The sequence below is a fragment of the Pipistrellus hanaki genome (genome assembly GCF_964339955.1).
Source record: "Pipistrellus hanaki genome assembly, chromosome: 8".
NCBI classification, from domain to species: Eukaryota; Metazoa; Chordata; class Mammalia; order Chiroptera; family Vespertilionidae; genus Pipistrellus; species Pipistrellus hanaki.
Window position 1 is genome coordinate 13,058,778 of NC_140510.1, and position 21,141 is coordinate 13,079,918.

At 34.7% G+C, this 21,141-nt stretch overlaps 1 protein-coding gene across 5 annotated transcripts in view; it reads right to left on the reverse strand.

Moving 5' to 3' along the window:
- The window catches only part of DPP10 (dipeptidyl peptidase like 10), a 613,760-nt gene that overhangs the window by 34,000 nt on the left and 558,619 nt on the right, over positions 1–21,141 (reverse strand). For all 5 annotated transcript variants that reach the window (XM_084892516.1, XM_084892515.1, XM_084892519.1 and 2 more), the window contains 6 exons: positions 19,902–19,993; positions 19,437–19,484; positions 16,224–16,345; positions 14,919–14,966; positions 3,915–4,010; positions 3,738–3,807 (listed from right to left, as the gene is read on the reverse strand). In XM_084892516.1, coding sequence (XP_084748642.1) covers positions 3,738–3,807; positions 3,915–4,010; positions 14,919–14,966; positions 16,224–16,345; positions 19,437–19,484; positions 19,902–19,993 — 476 coding nt within the window. The remainder of the gene's footprint in view (positions 1–3,737; positions 3,808–3,914; positions 4,011–14,918; positions 14,967–16,223; positions 16,346–19,436; positions 19,485–19,901; positions 19,994–21,141) is intronic.

Genomic DNA, 21,141 nt, shown 5'->3' on the forward strand with positions numbered 1-21,141 from the left:
TATTTATTATTCCTCACTAATTGCCCATTTAGGAAAAATAATTAATTATCATTATCTTCTTTTGTTGAGAGGGAAATCCACTTGTCACTGAAAACAGGATTTAACCTTAAGGGAAAATAAGGCCTCTAAATTATAGACAATCTAACAGTTACAAAACACTTCACACTTAAGCCATCTTGACAAATATAGGTTTCCAAGTATAAATATTTTAATCATGATCATGCAGCTTAAGACAATAGATCATTTCTTAAATAAATGTTTTAAAGTCTTAGGTTTAGTTTTCTAAGTCATATTCCACTAAACTTATGAGAATTTACATCTGAAAACTGAGCAATTTGATTAAAGTAAATCAATATTTAGTATAATAAGCTCATATAAACTAATAACTTGATACTCATTTTTATTTTTGCCATCAGCACAAAAACTATTTTATTTCTTTTTTTATTTTTATTTTTGCCTCCCTCCCTCCCTCCCATACATACCCTCTCTCCCCAGAGTTTTATGTCCATTGGTTGTACTTATATGCATGTATACAAGTCCTTCGGTTGATCTATTATCTCCCCCAGATCTCCCTCCCCTCCCCACTATAATTTGACAGTCTACTTGTTGCTTTTTGATACTCATTTTTATTATTTTCTTCATCAACCAAAAAGTTATAAAGTAAATTTGATGGGCCCCTGATAAATTATTTTATCTGCTTTAGTAATGAATAATTTTATGGATGCTAAACTATATATGTTATATAGTGATAATATTAAATGTTAAAAATACTACTAAAAGCCCTAACTGATGTTACTCAGTGTTTAGAGTTGTGGGTTTCATTGCCAGTCCAGGGAATGTACCTGGTTGAAGGTTGGATCCCAGCAAAGTCCAGGGCATGTGTGGGAGGCAATCAATCAATGTATCTCTCTCATATCGAAGTTTCTCTCTCTCTCCCTCTCTCACACTCTACCTAAAAATCAGGGGGGGGGGGAATATATATATATATATATATATATATATATATATATATATATATATTTTTTCCCCTAAAGTGAAGATTAACAAAAAAAGTAAAAAGTACTACTTCTACTAATAACTGTGATTATGCTTATGATTTATTAAACAGTAAGTGCAATGTTCATGCTCTACCAAACACTATGTTGGCATGTTCATATAAATCAGGGGTCCTCAAACTTTTTAAAGTGGGGGCCAGATAACGGTCCCTCAGAGAGCTGGAGGGCCGGACTATATGAACTACTAATTCCTACTGTAACACCTCAGCTGCGCTCACTGCCCAAAAAACCTGGCTGGCCGGATCAGACTCCTCTGCGGGCCGCATGTGGCCCACGGCCCATAGTTTGAAGACCCCTGAATGCCATTCAATATCTCCTGTTTATCTAGGAAGAAACAGAAACTTCAGAACATTAAGCAATATATTGGTAAATGAGTTAGGGTTTGAACCTGGGCCTATCTAACTCCTTAGCCAGTGCCTTTACTCTCCCAGCCTGCCTCTATAGAAGACCTGAATATCCCTTTTTTACAAGAGAAACTGAGTCTTGTGCTAGTCCTCACATTCCTTTTCTGAACTAAAAATCACCCACAACCAAGCACAAACCTGATGCCAGGACCAGTCACCTGGCTTCTCTGACACTAGTTACGGAGAATCTGTAGCTTTTGTCTACCTGTCTCCCAAACTGTTATACTCTTCCAGGCCAGTGGGTGTGCAAGAGGGAATATATGTCTTTACTTCCCTCTGCGGAAGAGCTCATCCTTCAAGCAAGGATGCCTAGAGAAACCATATTTTCCACTGAATAAAAACAATTATATGAGATCATAATCAATCAATCAATAAATAAATAAATAAAGGGGGGAAAATAAAACTGGAGAGAAAAAAAGACAATCCCTTTTCCCAAAGCAAATATGACTGAAACAGAAGATGAGGTTAAATGCTTCCCTTTTTTGTTCCATTTTTATGCCTTAAATAGTTCCCTCAATCTGCCACACATGTAGTTCAAGTAGAATTGAAAACAGAAAGGTGAAATGAGGAGGCAAAAGAAAAATTAACATAAAAAAGCACTCATAAGAACTTCCCCGGAGAGAACCAAGACCCTTGAGGATCTTCTGGCTATTTGTGGCAAAGGTTAAAAAAAACAATTGAGGCCAAAGCATTATAGGTAGGAATAAGCACTGGGCCAAGTGAAAATACTAAGTATTTTATTTTCTGTATAATTTGGCTTATTAAAATGAAGTGAAAAATTGCTTCTACTTCTTAAAATACTAAATAAAATCAATATAGTTTATATTAATAATAAATTATAATCACAGTAATTATAATAATTATGTGTACTAAGCATTTCATATGATGCATTTCACTTAATCCAAAAGCAGCCTATTGAAATGTTTGCTTACTAGTAGATTTGGAGAAACTGAGCCTTAGAAGAAGTTAAGTAATGCACTCAAGGACATACAACTAATAATGACAAAAGTGGAATTGGAAGTCAGGCAGTTGGATTCCACAGACTCACTACTATTCTTGCACCTAGTAGTTGTAACAAGTAATGTTACTGTCATTTTGTTCATTCCTGCTGAGCCTCTGATATAATTCTAGACTGTCATAGCAATATTCTGGCTGGGTTTTTAATAAGGAAAATAGCATAACTCTCAGGAATACAATGCTGCATGAATATCAAATTCATGAACCATTATTTCTTAGGGGCCTCTGTGCCCAATATCATACAGCCACAATATAGTCTCACAGAAAGCATAGATTAATTTAATTCTAGAGTCAATTCCATGTTGAAATACCGAATAGTCAAGTTTTCTGAGCATGAGAACTACTTCCTGCTGGCCAAGCATCCAGGGTGGAAAACTGATGGAACTGATATAAGTATAACCAAATGTTTTAGCAATGAAAAGAAATGTTCCCACCATATTACATAAACAACTGATGAACAACAAAGGACATGTATGTTGTAACATGAATGTACCTTAAGGATGTTATAAAACAGTCACTGAAGGGCAAAAACAGCATGATTCCACTTACAAGGGCACCTAGTGTAGTCAAACTCATAGAAGCAGACAGTAGACTGGTGGCTGCCAAGGGCTGGGGGAGGGGAAATGGAAGTCTCTATATGGGTAGCTGGTATCAGTCATGCAAACCAAATACATTCTAGAGTTCTGCTGTGAAGCACTGCACCTATAGCTAGTGATATTGTACTGTGAATGCAAACACTTAACAAGGTAGATCTCACATTAAGTGTTCTTACCACAATAAAAAAAAAATTGCATTTATGAAGTGAGCATAACTTTGATATGACAAATAAATCGCCAAGAAAGAAAATTATACACCAATTAATATCATTTAAATAATTATATATATATATATATATATATATATATATATATATATATATATATATATATATATAAAAATCTGGTTTATGTCTGGTTGAGCAATTGTTAAGCTGACATAAACCAAATTACATATTTCACTATACCCAATAGTAACATTTAATTCGATTAGGAATGAAAGAAGAACAAAACAATTATACATCCCTCCATACAATTAATGGCTGTTTGTTTGAGGAACTCATACAACTGACAGCTGCCCAGTAAACTATACTTCTGTGTGTGTGTTTTTTTTTTTGTTTTGTTTTGTTTTGTTTCGTTTTATCAGAATGCTGTCATGTGAGACTTAAGGAAAATTATAAAATCTTTAGATTCCTTTTTTTTTCAAAAACAAATAAAATACTTACATTATTAACAGAAGAGCATACTTGTTTTCTTCCACAAAGTCTTTGGGAAGGGACAACTGTAAAGGAAGTTCTTTTAAAGAAAGAGCAAAATATTAAAGATGTAGAGTCATTTCTATGTAAAACTATAAGATGCAGAGAAAGTTGTTCTTAAATAGCTTAACATGCACAGAACTTTACCATAGTCATCGATAGAAACCGTTAAAAGTCTGTACTGCATTATCTTCTTCAGGATAGCTTCCTTTAGCATGGAATTGCTTTCCAATATAACATAATCTACAAATAAAAAAAAAAGAGTGTATATTACTAACTGCAGTGTGTTGATCAAGAATCAGTGGACACAACAAATAATTATCCAGCTGTTACACATGGCAGCACTGAGCTAAGCAGTGATGAAATGCTCATAATTTCTCTCCTGGATAACTACACCAGTTTTCTCACTGAATTCCAGTGACATTTTCTCCAGTTCCCCCTATACTTAGAATTAGCATTTGCATTTTAAAATGCAGATCTGATCATGTTTCTACTCTCCTTATTATGTTTAAAAGAATACAAAATTATCAAGCACTCAATAAGATGAATCTCAGAAAGGCAGGATTCCAATCCAAAATTCCCAAGGATGCAAAATGTCAGAAAAATACCACACATGATGAGTTCCAAATTTAATCAGTAGAAATAACCTAGGAATTACACAAATGATATAATGGATAAATAATTATATTTAAACAGATATTACAATTATATTTTATGAGTTTAATAAGATAGAAAAAAACATGAAGTCATTAAGGAAAAATATGAAAGAAATTTAAGAAAGACACAAGTTAAATTTTTTTAAAAATGTAAAAATCAAAATCTGAGACACGTGAAGACTATGAGATCTAATGAAACAAAACTAGATGAGATTAATAGCATATTAGATACTGTAAAAAAATTAATGAATCTGACATTGTAGCAAGAGAGAATATATATATATATATATATATATATATATATATATATATATATATATCCATCCAATATGCTGTGTCCAACCATCTAGGTAATGATGTCACATAGCAAGCCTAACTTCCTCTCCCTAGTGACTAGCCTCCTTAGCGTTTCTTCAGCCTAGGAACATGGCTTGCTTTATGGCCGGGTAGAAACATTTATACTTTAACCAAATGTCTGAGAAGCATTTTCCCTTGCCTCATCTCATTTGATTCTCACAGAAGTCCTGGAGTAGGTAGATAGGAGACTCAGTGGGATTGGATTTTTTTTTCATTAGCCAGAAAATGGAGATTTAGAAAGCTTAGAAACTTGACCTGACTGAAAAGAAGTAATGAATTGTGGACCTTGAAAATGACTTCAGATTTTCTCACTGAGCAGAATATAATCAAACACTGCTGTAGTTAAATATTTTACCCTTTGTTCTCCCTGCATGATCTACAATAATAATCTGCTTCATGTTGATATTTACTGGTGTGTTGCTCACAATTACCTGAAAGAGAAGTTGGGGTGCTTCAATTTGGCTGGAAAAAGTTTAGCTATATCAGAAAGCAGGTCTAATTAAGCAAGTTTATTCTATATCTATAAAAAAAACTAAGTTGGCTTGCACATGGGTGACACATGTAAAGCTCTCACTGGCACTAATTGCATCTGTGTGCTTCCATCTGTCATTGTCAATTGTGAATGTGGTTGATATTTTTATTATAGAGAAAGGGCCAATAGAGATATTAAAATATTTCTTCTAATTAATTTCCTTTCAATGTGCATGAACTTGTACACCAGGCCACTAGTATGAAAAAGAGAGAGAGATGAGAGAGAGAGAGAGAGAGAGAGAGAGAGAGAGAGAGAGAGGAATAATCATCAATCAAACACAGAGGAATATGAGTAGCTAGCTGGATTGCTCATTGATATATTGAATCTACAATATAAATTTATTGGGTATATTTTATCTATTAAAAATGGGCCTTTTAGACCATAAATATGTATGTGTATGTGTATATACTCACTTGAGTCTTTAATTTCTTTCAACAATGCTTGTTTTTATTTTAGGGGACTTAACTTTTTTGTTATATTTATTATTGAATATTATATGATTTCTGATGTTATTTTTTAGGCATTTTTTGGCTTTTTTTTATTGATTATGGTATCACATAATTGTCTTCATCCCACTATTCTAATCCCAAACCCCTCCCTACATATGCTCCCACAACCTGCTGTCCATGACCACAGGTTTGGCTTATATGCATGCATACAAGTCCTTTGGTTGATCTCTCCCCCTTTTCTCCACCTTCCCTACCATCCCTCTGAGGTTTGAGAGTCTGACTAATGCTTCCCTGTCTCCAGGTCTGTCTTTGTTCATCGGTTTATGTTGCTCATTATTTCCTCTAGATGAGTGAGATCATGTGCTACAAGAAATACACTTGTAAGAACCGAGAATGAGACCAGCCATAATGGTTTTGCTGAGAAGCAAATGAATCAGTCTGTACTGAGTTTCTTTCTGGGCGAACAGTTCTTTTGAGTCCCAATTTCAATGTCAAACAGTTCCTTATGTGTAATCAAGTTTTCAAAGTAATTTAAATTGGCTAATTGAAATAAGCAAATATCCTAGAAAAATTGATTGTAATGTACCAAAAGCTGTTCCTAAAGTATTAACAAAAATCTTTACTGGCAGTTGATCTCATGGTAAAATTGTGTAACATGTAATGAACCTAAAGCAGTCATATTTTAGCACAAAAAATTATTTTACAAAAAATGTAAAAGCTATCAAGACAACATTATAAAATTTCCAAAGCCTCCTAATATTTAAATTAAAAAAGTGGGGTGATAGTAGAATATCATGTAAGGAAAAAGATCCTGTAAGTAAATTGTATCTGATGTTATTTTAAATAGTATTTTGAATTACGTTTTAATTTTGCATTTCATCATAGTTTATAAAATACCTGGTTTTGTATATTGATCTATACTTGTAACCATGATACATAGACTCATTATTTCTAATAGTTGTGTGAGTTGGTGTAGATTTTATATTTTTGTTTATTTGCTGTTTTATTTACAAGTAAATCTTGTGTAAATAAAGGTAGTTTTTCTACCTATTTACATATTGTTTTCTTTATTTCACTGGCTAAGTCCTCTAATATAATACAATGTTGCATAAAGGGGATGAGAGCAGGTATTTCTTCCTTTTTCCCAATCTTAGGGGAAAAGCATTCCATATTTCAACATTAAGTATAATGTACTGTTTTTGTGAATACCATTACCAAGTTAAGAAGTTTATTTTTTCAGAGTTATTAATGTTTATTATTAATTATTATTAATATCATTCTTTTAAAATTAAGCAATTATTTTCTTCTAAATTATTTGCTTTTACAATATATCATAGTGGATTATATTAATTGATTGTTGAATGTTGAAACTACCCTGAATTCCCAATATAATCATAATATGTTATACTTTTATGAATGGCTAGATTTTATTTGCTAGTATTTAGTTAAGAAGTTTTGTATCTGTATTCATGAATAAAATTGATTTTTTATACTTGTAATATCTCTGTTGGATTTTGTATCTGGTTGATGCTGGCATTATATTTTCTAATAATTAATGTAGGCTTAGTGTAAATATATTAAATATTTTACAGCATGTATCAGCAAAACTAAAATGGGAATTTTCTTTGGGGGAAGAATGTTAGCTGTGAATTAAAATTTTAATAGATAACAAGTTATTAAACATTTTATTTCTTCTTTGTTTATTCAACAACTTCTGTCTTTAAAGAAATTTACTTGTTTCATATAAGACTTAGAAGCCCAGTGCACAAAATTCGTGCATGGGGGGGTGTTCCTCAGCCCAGCCTGCACCCTCTCTAATCTGGATTCCTTGAGGCATGTCCGACTGCCTGTTTAGGCCCCATCCCGGTAGATCAGGCCTAAACAGGCAGTCAGACATCCCTCTCACAATCCAGGACTGCTAGCTCCCAACTTCTCTCCTTCCTGCCTTTCTGATTGCCCCTAACCACTTCTGCCTGCCAGCCTGATCACCCTCTAACTGCTCCCCTGCCAGCTTGATTGATGCTTAATTGTTCCCCTGCTAGCCTGTTTGCCCCCAACTTCCCTCCTTTATGGCCTGGTCACCCCTAATTGCCCTCCCCTGCAATGATGATTGCCCCCAACTGTCCTCCCCTGCTGGCCTGATCACCCCTAACTTCCCTCCCTTGCAGGCCTGGTCCCTCCCATCTGCTCTCCCCTGCTGGCCATCTTGTGCCCACATGAGGGCAGGTCTTTGACCATATGGGAGTAGCCATCTTGTGTGTTGGAGTAATGGTCAATCTGCATTTACTCTTTTATTAGATAGGATAGAGACCTGGGGCATTGGTGGGGGCCAGATGATTTTCCCTGAAGGGTCTCTTGGATCAGGGTGGGTGTTCCCTTCGGAGGTGAGGCAGCCTGGGTGAGGGGCCTATGGTGGTTTGCAGGCTGGCCATGCCCCCAGGTGATACAAATGGAGGCCCTGGTATTTGGGGTTTACTTATCTTCTACAATTGAAACTTTGTAACCTGCATAGGAGCCAAGCCTTCTGCTCACTTGGTTGCCACAGTCACTTCTGTTGGGATTTATTTATCTTCTATAATTAAAACTTTGTAGGCTTAAGCAGAAACTTGGTCTGAGCAGGGTGTGTGGAAAGTTTGGCTTCTTCCATTGCCAGGGAAACCAAGCCTCCCTCCTGCTCTCTCTGCGGCTGCAGCTATCTTATTTGGATTTATTTGCATACTGGATCCTGATTGGCTGGTGGATGTGGCTTGTGGGTGTAGCAGAGTGATGGTTAATTTGCATATTGCCCTTTTATTAGCTAGGATATCAAATTTAGTGCGATTAGATTACATGTAATATTCCATTACTATCATTCTAATGTCTTTAGAATCTGTTAACTATTCCATTAATAAAAATGATAATGATAGTGTACTTTTTATATGAATCTATCTATAATTTTATTGACATTTAAAAAGAAAAATATTTTGGTTTTTACATATATTTCTCTACTGTTTGTCTATTTTCTATATAATTTATTTCCATTCTTATCTGTATTATTTCCTTCCTACATTTTACTTTGTGTTAATTAGCTCTCTCTCTTCTTTTTTTCTTCTCACTAATTTCTTAAGGTGGAGGCTTACATGATTGATTTCAAAGTTTTTGTTTCTTATAAACTAACAATTTAGAAGCATGCATTTCTTTCTCATCATAATGTTAGATATCCCCAAATTTAGACTTGCTGTGTTTTTATTTTCATTTGGCTCAAAATATTTTTAAATTATTTTTCTCAGTTCTGCTTTAATCATGCTGTTTTTGTCCTCTGTGATTAGTGTATTCCCCTTAGTATAAAGCCCTTAGGGAATACATATTATTACCAATAAGCCCTATCCATGCTCTCTATCAATTACTTAGAAATGCATTGTCAGCTTCTTGATCTTTATTTTGGATTCACTTTTATTGTTCTAGTTTGAGGTTTTTTTGTTGTGTGTGTGTTTTGTTTTGTTTTGATATAATTTTAAAAATTTTACTCTACTGTCTTTAGATTTCCTTTCTTCCAAAGAAAACTCCACAGTAATTCTTGGCTTTGCTATTAAGTATAATATATAATGTGTGAATATAATGTGTTTTTAATTTTGATAATTTAAATTTTTCTTTTTGTCTTTTTTTTTTTTTTCATCACTGCTTTTCTATTGGGATTTATCCTGCTTAAGGTTTATTGAGCATTTTATATTTTCATTAAATTTGGATTTGGCCACAGTTTCATCAGATATTTTTTTATGCTTCCGCTTTCTGAATCCAATTTAAAATATAAATTAACTTAGGCTCTGTTCATTTCTTTCTCTTGTTTTTTTTTTTTTTTTTTTTTTTTTTTTTTCCCCCCTCTGTGACTGAAAGTTTCCTCTGATAATGTTTCAAATTCATTGACCTTTTCTTCTGCATGGTTTAATTTGATTTTAGTACTTTGCAGTGAAGTGTTTTTCAGATACATTAACTTTAGAATGTTCCTTTAGATCATATACTCTATTGAAAGAAATTTTTAGAGGTGAAATAGGCTGGTCTAGGAAATTTTAGGAATTAAGGGGCCCATGGAAAAAGCATAGGAATACAGAGTAGCAAAGGGTATGTTTTCATAAGAAAAGGGAGCAGGGAGTAGCAGAAGGTACATTTGCATAAGATAAGGAAGCTGAGAGGGCAGAAAGGTGTACATTTACAGAATAAAGTGAAGGGGGCCCTTCATTCTGAGAGGGAGGAAGAAAGCCCAGAGGGAATAGGAGAACAATAAATAAGGGAGAAGAAGGAGGAAACCTCACCTATTTCACTTGAGGTTTGCACTCTAGAGTTGCTATATTAACCAATCTAAGGGGGATAGTGACCAATCAGAGGGGATATCAAGGCACAAAGACCTGCAGTCTTTATAAACTATGGAAAAAAAGGGACTCAGTGGGATTCTTTTTCCTCCCCGTGTGGCAGTCTGTGCTTGTCTCTCAATAAAAGTCCACTTTTTGCTATGCCACCTTTTGTCCGTGGTTTCATTCTTTGACTCTACCTGACAAGAGTCCAGGAACCATCCTGCCCAGAGGAACACCACATAGCAGGAGTGTTTGATTAGATTCTAACCATTCTGATGTTATGTATTTCGTTCTGTTCTTTGAAAAATCACTGGGCTTTATTCTTTCTAGTAGATGTTTTAGGCTCCTTGAGGTCAGGTTTATTATTCCAAATATCTTATTCAGTATAGGTATAAGTGACCTTTGCTATGTGGATGGTTTGCTAAAGCCAGCTTCTTCTGGGATTTCTCCTAAATGTTACAGTCTCCTGCCTGGTTGGAAGTAGAACACATTCCAGCACTATGTGAGCTCGGAACTTCCCAGGTTCAGAGAGTGTCTTCCTCTGCATGCTTCCAGCATTCTCACCAGCAGGCTCCAGAGAATTCTCGCAGCCCTGGCTCTTCTTCCTCGCTCGTGGGTTTTCACCTCCCCAATTACTAAAAGCTTCAACCTTACTGAACTTCAATTTCTATTCCATTCTTACTCTCCAATAACATACTGATAACTTTTCATGGTCTTTCTTTACTATCTAATATCAGTTAAAAAAATAAACCTAATTACATGTAAACTAATTGCATGAGTGTAGGAGCAGTTGATAAATTTTCACTTCTAAATGAAAGGCCATTATTTATTCATAAAAATTCATTTGTGGTCACAGAAAAATATATTATATTTAGGAAAAATATACAGAAACTTTAAAAGCCATTTTCAAAATATTAAGAGCAGAGAGAATTTTTTATGACAAATCAGAAACTATGCTTAATACACATTTTTTTGTTAAACATTGTGAAGAGAAGGAAGTGCAAGATTGAGGAGAAAAGAGAAGACAGTGAGGACAGAAAATTGTGAAGAAGAAAGAAAGGACATATGAAAAAGTAGAAGCATGAAGTGAGAAGAAATAGGTGGAATAGAAAGACAGGAAAAATAAAGGAGAATCAAAAATGAATGTAAAAGAAAAGAATCATATATGCAAAATAAAGAAGATAAACTATTTAAACAGGAAAGAGAACATATTAATGTGAAGCAAAAGGACTTTTGAAATATTAAAGTTAAAATGTACATATTTACACCTTATCTCAAGTCACTGAGAATTTTAATGAAGGGCTTCTTTTTTATCATAAAAGAGATATCTACACTAATAAAACAGAAACATGCAAATTGCCCATTCCTCTGCTATGCCCACCAGCCAATCAGAGTGACGATGCAAATTAATCCAACAAAGATGGGTATTCATTTGCATATGTAGGCAGGAAGCAAAGACTGAAGACAGCAGAGCAAAGAGTAAAGACAGTGGAGCAAATACTGAAGACAGTGTAGAAGGAAGCCAAGTGCTGCAGAAGGGAGTGAAGCTTTGGAAAAGGGAGCGAAGCAGCAGAGATGGAAGGGAAGCGAGGTGGAGGCAGAGATAGGAGGGAAGTCTGCCAAAGCGGTCTCCGCTCCCTTCTCTGCTTCGCTCTGGCTGCAAGAAGCCCTATTCTTGCAGGAATCTTCATGCAATGGGCCCCTAACCTATATATATTAATGTATATATAGTATAAATATATGTACAATATATGTATATGTAAAAATATATAAAATTTATATGTATAAATATATATAGTAAATTTTATATATATATATATATATATATATATATATATATATATATATATATATATATATATATATATATATAGAAGAATTAGGAGAACACTCAAGAAGAAAGAGAAGAAGAAAAAAATCAAAATCACCTGGAAGGCTGCCAGGTAGATACAAGAATTTTATTTAACATTTGAAAATATTTTCTTCCTGAGATCTTCTATTCATTTTCAAATAGTTTTGTTCAAGTGGCATAAACATTTGTACTCCTTAATCTCTTAGAAATGTAACATAAACATTCTTAAAGAGTCCTGGCAGGTTTGGCTCAACGGATAGTGAGAGTCAGCCTATGGACTTAAGCATCCGGGTTTGATTTTGATCAGGGCACATGCCCAAGTTGCACATAGCAGTTAGACATATATAATGTTCAAAAGTGTTTCCGCAACAATTCCGGTACCCCCATGACACCACACACAGTTATTACAGCATAGGGAACATTCCCTACGCTCTACATTCTGTGACTCCTTTGTAACTACCAATGTTTTTCTTCCTCCTTTCATTATTTTCACCCAGCCTCCCAAGTCCCCTCCCAACATGTTTTTTATCCTAGGGGGAAACTAATGGCACCTTTTTAGAATAATTTCATAACATTTTAATAAAAGACTATTTACAAATATGTGGACAATGGGCAAAGGATCACAAGAAATAGTGCAATAACCCAGGGCTTGTATGACAGTGGCTTCCTACAGACAAGGGGAGAAAGCAGTTATTTGAAGATGTTTGTTCCACAGGGACCTCTAGCCATGAGTTGTAGCAACCTGGGAGACTCCACAGGGATAAGGCTGGAGGAATTGCTACACCAGAATCATTTGCTTATACCATATGATCTCACTAATATGTAGAATCTGATAAACAAAATGAACTGACAAACAAAATGGAAGCATGGATTCAAGGAACCAACTGACCAATACCCAAGGGGAGGTGGTGAGATTGACTGGATAAAGAAGGTGAAGGGATTAGCTAAAGAACATCTATGCATACCTCATGGAAAAGAACAATATTTTGGTGAAGGCCAAGGGATGGGGAGGTGGGGGTGGGTGGAGTGAGCAAAGAGGGGAAAAAGGGGATACCTGCAATATGTCAACATGGAACGATTTAATAATTTTTTAAAAACCACTTTCTCCTTTCTTCAATCACCTACATGATTCATTTCACTTTAGCTAAATTCAATTGGCATTCAAATTACAATAGAACCTAAGTCACCCATATACACTATTTTTGGGATAGAGACCAGGGAAGAGCAAAGCAGAGTTAAGATGATCTGGAAGGAAAAATGGAAGATATTCAGCACACTAATGCATATCCCATTAAGGTTTATTTATTAATTTTATCTTTTGTTATTTATATATGCTTTTCCAAGATCATCAATAGCCCTGTTATAATTTTCTCTAGAGTTATTTTCTCAGCATAAACTATTAAAAAGAAAAAAACTGAATAAATAGATATAAAAGATATATCTATAATTTTTATGATTTATTAAAAATATTTGTTATAATTTATATTTCTACCAGGAAGTTAAGAGAATCTTCACTATATCCTCATTAGCAATGCAAATTTTAATGTTATCAATTTGTTAGAAAAAATGCACAGCAGCATTTTACTTTGCATTTTTTTGGTAACTAGTGGGTTTAAAGATTTTCTATGTTTATTAAAAATTTTCATATTTTTATTTCAATTTTCTTTTTATGCCATGTTCTAATTTATGTGGCCCAAAAATGAGTTATTATTGCCTCAGTAGAGTAACAGCAACTAACCAGAAGATTTATTTTTGTTACAGCTGAATGTACATTTCATCTTAATAATTGTCTTTTGAAGGGAAATTTAATCACCAGACCATGTTCACAGCCCCTTTTTATTTTCTTGTCTAGTATAAAAGGTCTTCCTCTGTTCTCTACAACTGATATTTGTAATTAAACATTGTATTTTTTATGCTTGCATCTTTTTTAAGTCTAGGCATTTCAGTAAAACTCCTACTTAATATATAAGTATGTGAGTTGAGAGAGAAAAACACAATTACACAAAGTGTCATCCTGTAGTAGTGATGACAAACCCTATTCTGGAGTCAGATTGTCACATTGGATTCTTGGCTCTATCACCTACTAGTATGACTCTAGCCAAGTTATTTAACCTCTCTGACTCAATTTCCTCTTCTGTAAAATAGGATAATAAAATTAACTATTACAGGAGGTGTTCTGAGGATTAAATAAAATAATAAATATAAGCCTAATTTGTTAGATTATAGCATCCTACATAAATTATTAGAGAATAAGATTATTGATTAAATAAAAATGTTAAACTGGAAGAAGGAAAATAAATATGGAAGAAAGTAAGAAGAATGGGTGACAGGCAACAATCTGGTTATTCATTTTTAAGATTAGCTCAACCATGTATTTACCTAAGCACTCTACTATAAATTCTTAAACATATTGCCCTTGTCTTACCAGCAATGTACATCCAGCCTCGGTCATATGGCTTTCTAAAATATGTGCTCACCCAATAAATAATGGACAGTTGGATAAATATATTAAACAATAAATTATATATATATATATATCCATGAATATATGGAACAAATAGAATGAAAATCTAAAATAATATGTTTTTCATAATTTTATCAGAATTACAAAAAAATGTGTTGCTCTAGAGGAATACTTTATATGAGGCCCAGAAAAATGAACCCAGAGTACCAAGAGTTAGTAGAATGAAATATTATCCCTAAAGGAGCCTCATCAGTCCCTCTTCATTTAATAGAGACATAGTGAACACCCTATTTCAGGCATATCAGACCCAATTCCAGTTGTAACTTGGTTCAATCCACTTGCTTTACTGTTGCTTTTGCATACACAGGTCAAGTTGATGGTTCTATACAGCTCTCCCCATGCTGGGAACTCCTTTGAATAAAGTTCTAAAGACTTACACTCAGAATGAATAATATCATACTTAAGACCAGCACCAACCATGACTCTTTTGTGTTGCTGTGTTTATGTACTTACTTTCTGGATTGTCCGTGCTATGTAGGCTGACCATTGGAACCCCTGGACCTGGATTTTAAAAAATATATGTATAAACATTTTAAAGAAATTTAGGTAATAATTATGTAGTGAAACAGAAGCAAGTCCACTAGATTTCATTCCTTTCTATGGATATTTTATTCAGAAAATAAGAACATAGGGTGAGATGAACTATTTGCATAGATTAATTTTAAGATTCCCCCTTATCCAAAATGCCCCATGCGTCCATATTTCTATAGTTTTAAGCCAAAATTATGCACCTAACTTTCTCTTTCTCTAGTCTCTTATAGATTAGTCACAGATATTCAGAAAGCTGGTTCATGACCTTTGAACTCTCCATCATCTGCTCAAGCAAAATTAAATTCTATTTACCCACTCAGCCAAGAAAGAATCTATGCATATTGGAATTATTTAATCCACAAGATAAATAAAAATTAGAGCTGATTATGTATTATTTTTTAAAATATGTTAACTGGAATCACTAATTATTTCAAATATACTATTTAATTCAGGTGTAAGCATAAGAAACTTATCTTCTATGATTCGATAGAGATGAATCATAAATTAGGAAATTCTATCTAGAGGTCTAATGGCTTTTCCCTGGTGACATCAAACAAGTACTTTTCTTTTTTGATTACTTCATTTCAGACATCAAGAGTTAAATTAATTTAAATGACTTAAGTATTGGTTCATTCCATGTGTTGTCTTAAAACAGGACAGTCTAGGTTACCAGCTGAACCAGTAGCCCTCAATTGATAATGTTATGGGAGGACAGGTCTCCCATTTCATCACTGGGAAATATAGTGTTCTATTAAAGGGACAATGATTTCTATCAATATAACCTAGCGATATCATGCCTCTATCAAAGACTATACTAATTCTATCTACGGATAGAATAAATAATTGGGATAAGTGTAATTTGTCAGAATTGAAAGGGGCCAGACCCAGAAAATTAAATTTCTGTATATACTAAATATTTTAACAACTTAGCCATTATTTTAATGACTATTGTTTTTCTAAATATAGCTAAGTTAGTTTATTATTGTGGCATGACTTTTAAAAATCATTAATGTTTAAATAGTCCTTTCCGATTCTGTGTATTTACTCTCCAATCTTATTTCTAAATGAAGCTTATGAATATAATTTGCACCACAGTAAATCCATAATTTATAACTTAAAAACATTAAAAATAAGTCATATAGCTACAGAATAATAGTTATTAATGATAGCAATAAATGCTGACCATATAAATCAATAAAATAAACATTATCAGAAATTATCTGTTACCTTTACAGAGTAATAAGAAATGTTGATTCATGGGACTAAAACTGGCATCAAAATATGTACATTGTTCTTTCGTAAAATTACATGAAATGCATTGACGATTCAATAATCCTTCAGTAGATCCACTGGGGGGAAAAAAACATGTTAGAAATGCTACCATTCCAGGTAACTTGATTTTGTGGCATCTGTATTTTAATGTTAACATTAACAGAGGAGCTCCAGCATCACTTACATTGAGGTTCCTTATAAATTATGACTTGCCATAAAAATGGAAAGTCAATTTCCATTCCAAATGTTAAGACGTGGGCATTTTTCTTCTCAATAAAAAAATTATAACTATGTACACCTGTATGCTTATAAATAAAATTAAAAAGAACTGACTACCACAGAACTCAATAAAAACTTATCCTTAACTACATTTCTCTGTAGGTATTTCTTTGTAAAGTCTTAAAAGTAATTGCCCATAAAGACTAACATAAAGTCATTATCAATAAACATTAGTTGAAAGAACTAATAAATGTTTTCACAAATCACACACAAAATATCAAGCTCATTATTTACTCAATTCGACACTCTGAACACTGGAATTTGATATGAGTGTGAAATTTTCCCCCACTAAGTATTTGCCCTGAATTTTTTGGTAAAGAAAGTTATTTTTATGTCATTATATATATATATATATATATATATATATATATATATATATATATATATATATATATGTAATTAAAAACCATACATATTTTGCAGCATGGAGGGGTAAGTACAAAGAAAATCAATCATCTTTTTATTTTACCAATAGTGGTGCTTAAGGTCAGAGGGGTTGAGATATATCTCCAAGGTTAAATTTCATATCTAGAATTATTTATTTTATAAATATAGAGAGAGATGAATCATAAATTATCTATGCTAATAGATAAAACAACACTGTTGATGATACATTTAATGAAATTTATTTGACAAAATATTCAATTTTATTTTAAAATTAAACATGATTTGGGCTATGCAGTTGGAAATGAATCATGGTCATGCTGCTTTTGATGTGCAATATGTTTCAGGCATGGGGCTGGGGGCAAGGACAGGGTGTTGATGTGGGCATCAGAAGCACAGAAGCAATCAAGTACAGTTCACAGAGTCACGTATCATAGCTGAAGCATCCTGAGCTCATCATAACTATCCTTTACTAATAAGGGTGATTGATATATACTAGGCACTTAAACAGTAGCCAGTTTCACCTCTATATATATATACATATACATATATATAATCATGACATTTGCCATTTTAACCATTTTTAAGTGTATATTTCAATGTCATTGACTACATTCACAATGTTGTGCAACCATCACCACAGAGAGATTAAGAATGTGTACTATCCACAGAGAGATTAAGAATGTGTACTATCCACACTCAGGTATTTAGTGACATTACTAGAATTTAAAACCTGTACTCTAGACTCCTTATAACTTGTTGGTATTTTCTCATAATAGAGAGGTTTATGTTGGTATTTTCTCATAATTTAGGCTTTGAGATTATTGAAATAAGAAATGAAAATTGTAAGATCAAATGGTAGCGGTGCTGATTCTGCAGAGGTGTCTAATCCCATAAATTGTCAGCCAATGATTATTTTTATGGCCCGGACAAGACATTGATTGAGTTTTCTGGATTAAACATTAACATTATCTTACAGTCAAGCCAACTGGCATTTGATGAGCTGTTTAAGGGGGAATTTATTGGTACTACATTTTCTTTATAGCACAGCCTGCTATGCTAGTACCAGTTACAGAGAGATTGACTCTTCTGCCTCAGTCACTAAAGAGATAAGTCAAGCACACAAATCTAAGAAGTCATTGTGATTCAAATCACATTTTAAGCTAATAATGGGAAGAGGAATTGAGGGAATTTCATTGGTTCAACCTGGCCCAGTCTGATCTTCTGAAACTAATTTTTCCTTTAAGACTTTTATAAAATGGGAAAAATAAAATATTGGTCAAGTATTTCCACATCTAAAGGATTGTTCATGACTGACAATACCATAGTATATTTTAAGGAAGATAAGCTTCAAGTAACCAAAAAGTAAAAAAAAAAGTGACCAGTACTTTATTGAAGACATCTGAACCAAAGTTAAAATCAGTGTCTTTAAATAAACAGCTAGCAGTTCTTCCTTGAAAGTCATTATGATTGAGACTATGGCTTCTAGACTCTAAGAGAAAAGACAAACGATATGAAAATGACATATTGGGAAGGGGTGATAAAAAGGAAAGGCTTGCTTCAGATAAAAGCAATATATGCATACATGAGAGTATATGGGTGAAATAGAGAGAGTTAGAGCACTTTAAACATTTATTTTTACCCTCAAAGGAGAGTCTAGGCTACTTGGTAAGAGTCAGTGGTGACACTTCTTCAAACATGATGAATTTCCACTGAGAAAATGCCATGGCAGTTTTGACACTTGTGAAATGGAAATTAGAAAGTATATATATAAAGTCTAGAATTAATAAGTTGCTTGCCAGACAAAAACAACAGTCATTCTTGTGAGTTCCTGCTGAAGGCTTTCTGAGTGAAGAGTCATTTCCATTCTGTATGGGTATGACCTTAAGCCCCTTTTATGAATATAGCTTTCCATTTGGGAAAATTGGCAGATGGAAATATGCCCATCCATGGCTTTATTTTGGTAAACAACAGGCAGTGCTGGCTTAAATAACCTTAATAGATTGCACATACTATGTGGCGGGGAGAGGGGAGGAGGACAGTGGGAGAAACTTGTGTACTGGATCCAGTCTATAAGTGTTCACAATGCTTTCTTTTGTTCTGAAATAAACTGCAAGTGTACAATATTCACACACTGAAAGTGCAAAATGAGGCTTAGTAGTAGAAGAAAGGCCAGTGGCGAAATAGGTGAATGCCTGTGATATTGGTGGTTAAGAGAACCAAGCCTCAAAAAAAATTTTTTTTGAGACTGTAGAAGCAGGTGAGGGGGAAAAAAATAAAGGAGCAGCAATATTGTCTGCACTATCATTCTAACCTTGAGGATCATAAAGGTCAGAGGTGAGGGTCTGGACCAAGAGTGTGAAGGTCATGCAGAGTTGGCTCTTCCCAAGCCATTAAAAAAAAAAACAAAAAAAAAAAACTCCAGAATGCTTCACCCTCTCATTAAGTTGTGTAATGGCCAGGGAGAAATCAACCTGGGTAAAGAGATCCTGGCACACTGCTTACCTGTACAGCTGCCTCCCTCTGGGAGAAGACTCCGTGCTCAGAAAGTAACTGCCCAGGAAAGAAAACAACGCAAGCATCAGGTACAAATCAACATTTTCCATGATGTTTTCACTTGAATTTTTGCACTGTCCAGAATATAGAAGCACTTTTTTGTTAATAACCACAGAACTTTAATTCAGGACTTAGATCCATTTAGGAAATACATACTTTTCTTAAAATTTTAACACACGTTTTATGATCTCTCTCAATCTCTCTGCGTGTGTGTGTGTGTGTGTGTGTGTGTGTGTGTGTGTGTGTTTAAGTGTCTGTATAAGTGTCTCTTCAGGTGATGGATAGAGAGAGTCTTTAAAGAAAAGGTTGCTACATGGCCAAGTTGTTTGAACTACTGCTACAGTTGGCATAACATAAATCTGGCAGAAAATACTGCAGTTGACAATCCTGACTTCAGAACCAAAACATGCTCACATTTTTTGAGTAGTTTCATCATACGCCAAGATTTTTATCACTTCCCAGTTTCCTGATGTTAGATGTCGCACAGTAATTTGCTCACTTTTACTCTGCAAACAAATAGAAATAATTATTTTTTAAAAAAATTTAATGAGTATCTCTCTGGTTAACACAACAAGTCATAACTGCTTGTGTCACTTTTAATTCTTTAATTATCAACATCTGGTTTCTCATTTACTACCTAACCAATGTACTCACATTTATATAAACACTAGAGGCCTGAAGCACAAAATTCGTGCTTGCGCCCTATCCAATCTGGAATCACTCAAGGAATGTCTGACTGCCCATTTAGGCCTGATCCTACCAGGATCCTACCATGATCAGGCCTAAATGGGCAGTCGGACATCCCTCTCACAATCCAGGCCTGTTGGCTCCCAACTGCTCACCTGCCTGCCTTTCTGATTACTCCTAACCGCTTCTGCCTGCCAGCCTGATCACCCCCTAACCACTCCCCTGCCAGCCTGCTTGATGCCTAACTGATCTCCTTCCAACATATTTGTCCCCAACTGCTCTCCCCTGCAGGTCTTGGTCACTCCCCAACTGCCCTTCCCTGCAGGCCTGGTAGCTCCCAACTCTCCTCCTCTGCTGGCCTGGTCACCCCTAACTGCCCACCCCTGTAGGCCTGCTCCCCCCCAACTGCTCTCCCCTGCAGGCCTTGGTCACCCCACAACTGCCCATCCCTGAAGGCCCAGTAGCCCCCAACTTCTCTTCCTTGCAGGTGGGATCCCTGCCAACTGCCCTCCCCTGCTGGCCTGATCGCCCACAACTGCCTCCCTTGCAGGCTTGGTCCCTCCCAACTGCCCTACCCTGCTGGCCATCTTATTGCGGCCATCTTGTGTCCACATGGGGGCAGACATCTTGTGTGTTAGAGTCAATTCGCATATTATTCTTTTATTAGATAGGATAGACACAAGGAGGGTGGTGTCTTTATTCTTATGCGGCAGGAAAACCATTGAGAAGGTATCTCTAGCAGAGGATCATCTGTGCATCCTCTGGTCATAGGCTGTCATCTTGGCATTTGGGACAGACATAGGACTTTGATAAGTTTCAATTAAATGATTGACAGCTGTGAGGTATGGACAGCCTTAAATAAAACATTTCAGGACAAACTTTATTCCCAATAAATAGTAAGGGTTGTATACTTTTGACCTTCACACCACGTGCTATTTTCAATCAGCAATTTATTTCTGAGAATAAT